Source organism: Metopolophium dirhodum, chromosome 1 (assembly GCF_019925205.1).
Source record: "Metopolophium dirhodum isolate CAU chromosome 1, ASM1992520v1, whole genome shotgun sequence".
NCBI lineage: Eukaryota > Metazoa > Arthropoda > Insecta > Hemiptera > Aphididae > Metopolophium > Metopolophium dirhodum.
In genome coordinates, this window is record NC_083560.1 from 117175485 (window position 1) to 117177097 (window position 1613).

The 1613-nt window shown below is 55.8% G+C and overlaps 1 protein-coding gene across 1 annotated transcript; it reads left to right on the plus strand.

Annotated features, from left to right (window-relative positions):
* The first annotated feature begins 223 nt into the window (after positions 1–223).
* Positions 224–1306, plus strand: LOC132953154 (uncharacterized). The gene has a single exon (XM_061025688.1). It carries the CDS (start codon positions 224–226, stop codon positions 1304–1306), a length of 1083 nt encoding a protein of 360 aa, XP_060881671.1.
* Positions 1307–1613: the final 307 nt, after the last annotated feature.

The window sequence follows — 1613 nt, forward strand, 5'->3', positions numbered from 1 at the left end:
ATCAAAGAATTGGTCTCCAAAAGCCAAGGCTGTTCGAAGTGCCTCGCCGCCGTGCACACCACCGCCGACTGCACCGGCCAAGAGAAGAGGAAGTGCTTCAGATGTAGGGAAGTCGGGCATCTCGTAGCTTCCTGTCAAGTACCCCCGTCAACGCCAACGCTAACCTCGGAGGTGGAAAGAGGCTAGCAATCGTTGCCCAGGCGGCCAACCCCTCCACGTCAAAATGATTAAGGTTATTCAAATCAACCTTAACCACTGCTGGACTGCCCAGCAGTTACTCATGCAAACCATCTCAGAGCGCGGCATCGATGTCACCATCATTAGCGACTACTACAAGGAAATTGGGGACGACCAACAATGGGCGTCTAGCGCAGACAGCAAATGTGCCATATACATCCCAACCAGATCAGCAGCGTCCATATCCGACCGCGGCTCCGGGAACGGCTTCGCCTGGACCAAAGTCGTAAGGATCCTGTACTACAGCTGCTACATTACTCCGAACTGTACGCTTCAAGAATTCGATCAGTTCCTTGTCGGACTTGAAGCCTCGATCCGCGGTCAATCCGGCCCAGAAGCGGACCTCATCGTGGCAGGGCACTTCAACAGTCACTCGGCCGAGTGGGGCTCCACCACTGCTGATGCGCGAGGAGCGCTACTCTCCGACTTCGCATCGGCGCTGGGCCTCGATGTGTGCAACGAGGGACTCACGCCCACCTACAGGAGAGTCAACGCCGCCTTGGTAATAGATGTGACCTTTGCACGTCCCCTGCAAGGGAGACGCCATCTGGTTCACGACTGGTCTGTCCTTGCCGATCAGCACACAGCAAGTGATCACGATTACATAGAATTCACTGTAACTCAATCGGGCACACCACGACCCCGCACTTCTACTCGCTCAACGCAGAGTCACGGCTGGTCAGTGAAGAAACTCTCGATAGAAAAGATCCAAGAACATTGGAATCAAGCCAGCCTCCCGCACTTCCACGACAATGCGACGGCAAAGGAACATGCGGAACGGCTCACCGGCTACCTGGAAACGGCCTGTAACGCAGCCATGCCCCACAGAACCAAATTTGACAACAAGAAGTCAGTGCACTGGTGGAGCGAAGAAATCGCTGCCCTGCGGAGAAGCGCCATAGCTGCCCGTAGGCGTTATCAGCGAGCAGGCCGAAGAGCGGGCATGGAGGGCAGAGGCGATGCCTTCGAGGAATACAACAACGCAAGGAAGACGTTGAGACTCACTATCCGTCGAGCACAAGAGACCAGCTGGCGAGAGTTGTGCAAGTCGGTCGACGACGATCCCTGAGGTGTACCCTACAAGCTGGTCACGAAGAGGCTAGGACGCCGGACACCAGCCATGGATGAGCACGAGGAGACAGAGATCGCTCGCAGCCTATTCCCAGCACTGCCACCCGTCAACTGGGATGAAGTCGCCTTAGGGATGATCGTTCCAAACTTTTTGCACGAGCCACCAGAGGTCGATGTGCCGTTATTTTCCAGGGATGAGCTGGCACAAGCAGTTAACAAACTCCCGCGAGGCAAGGCGCCCGGACCTGACTACATACCAAACGAAGTGATCCAGTTAGCGGCCAAGCGTAATCCGGGCATATTCC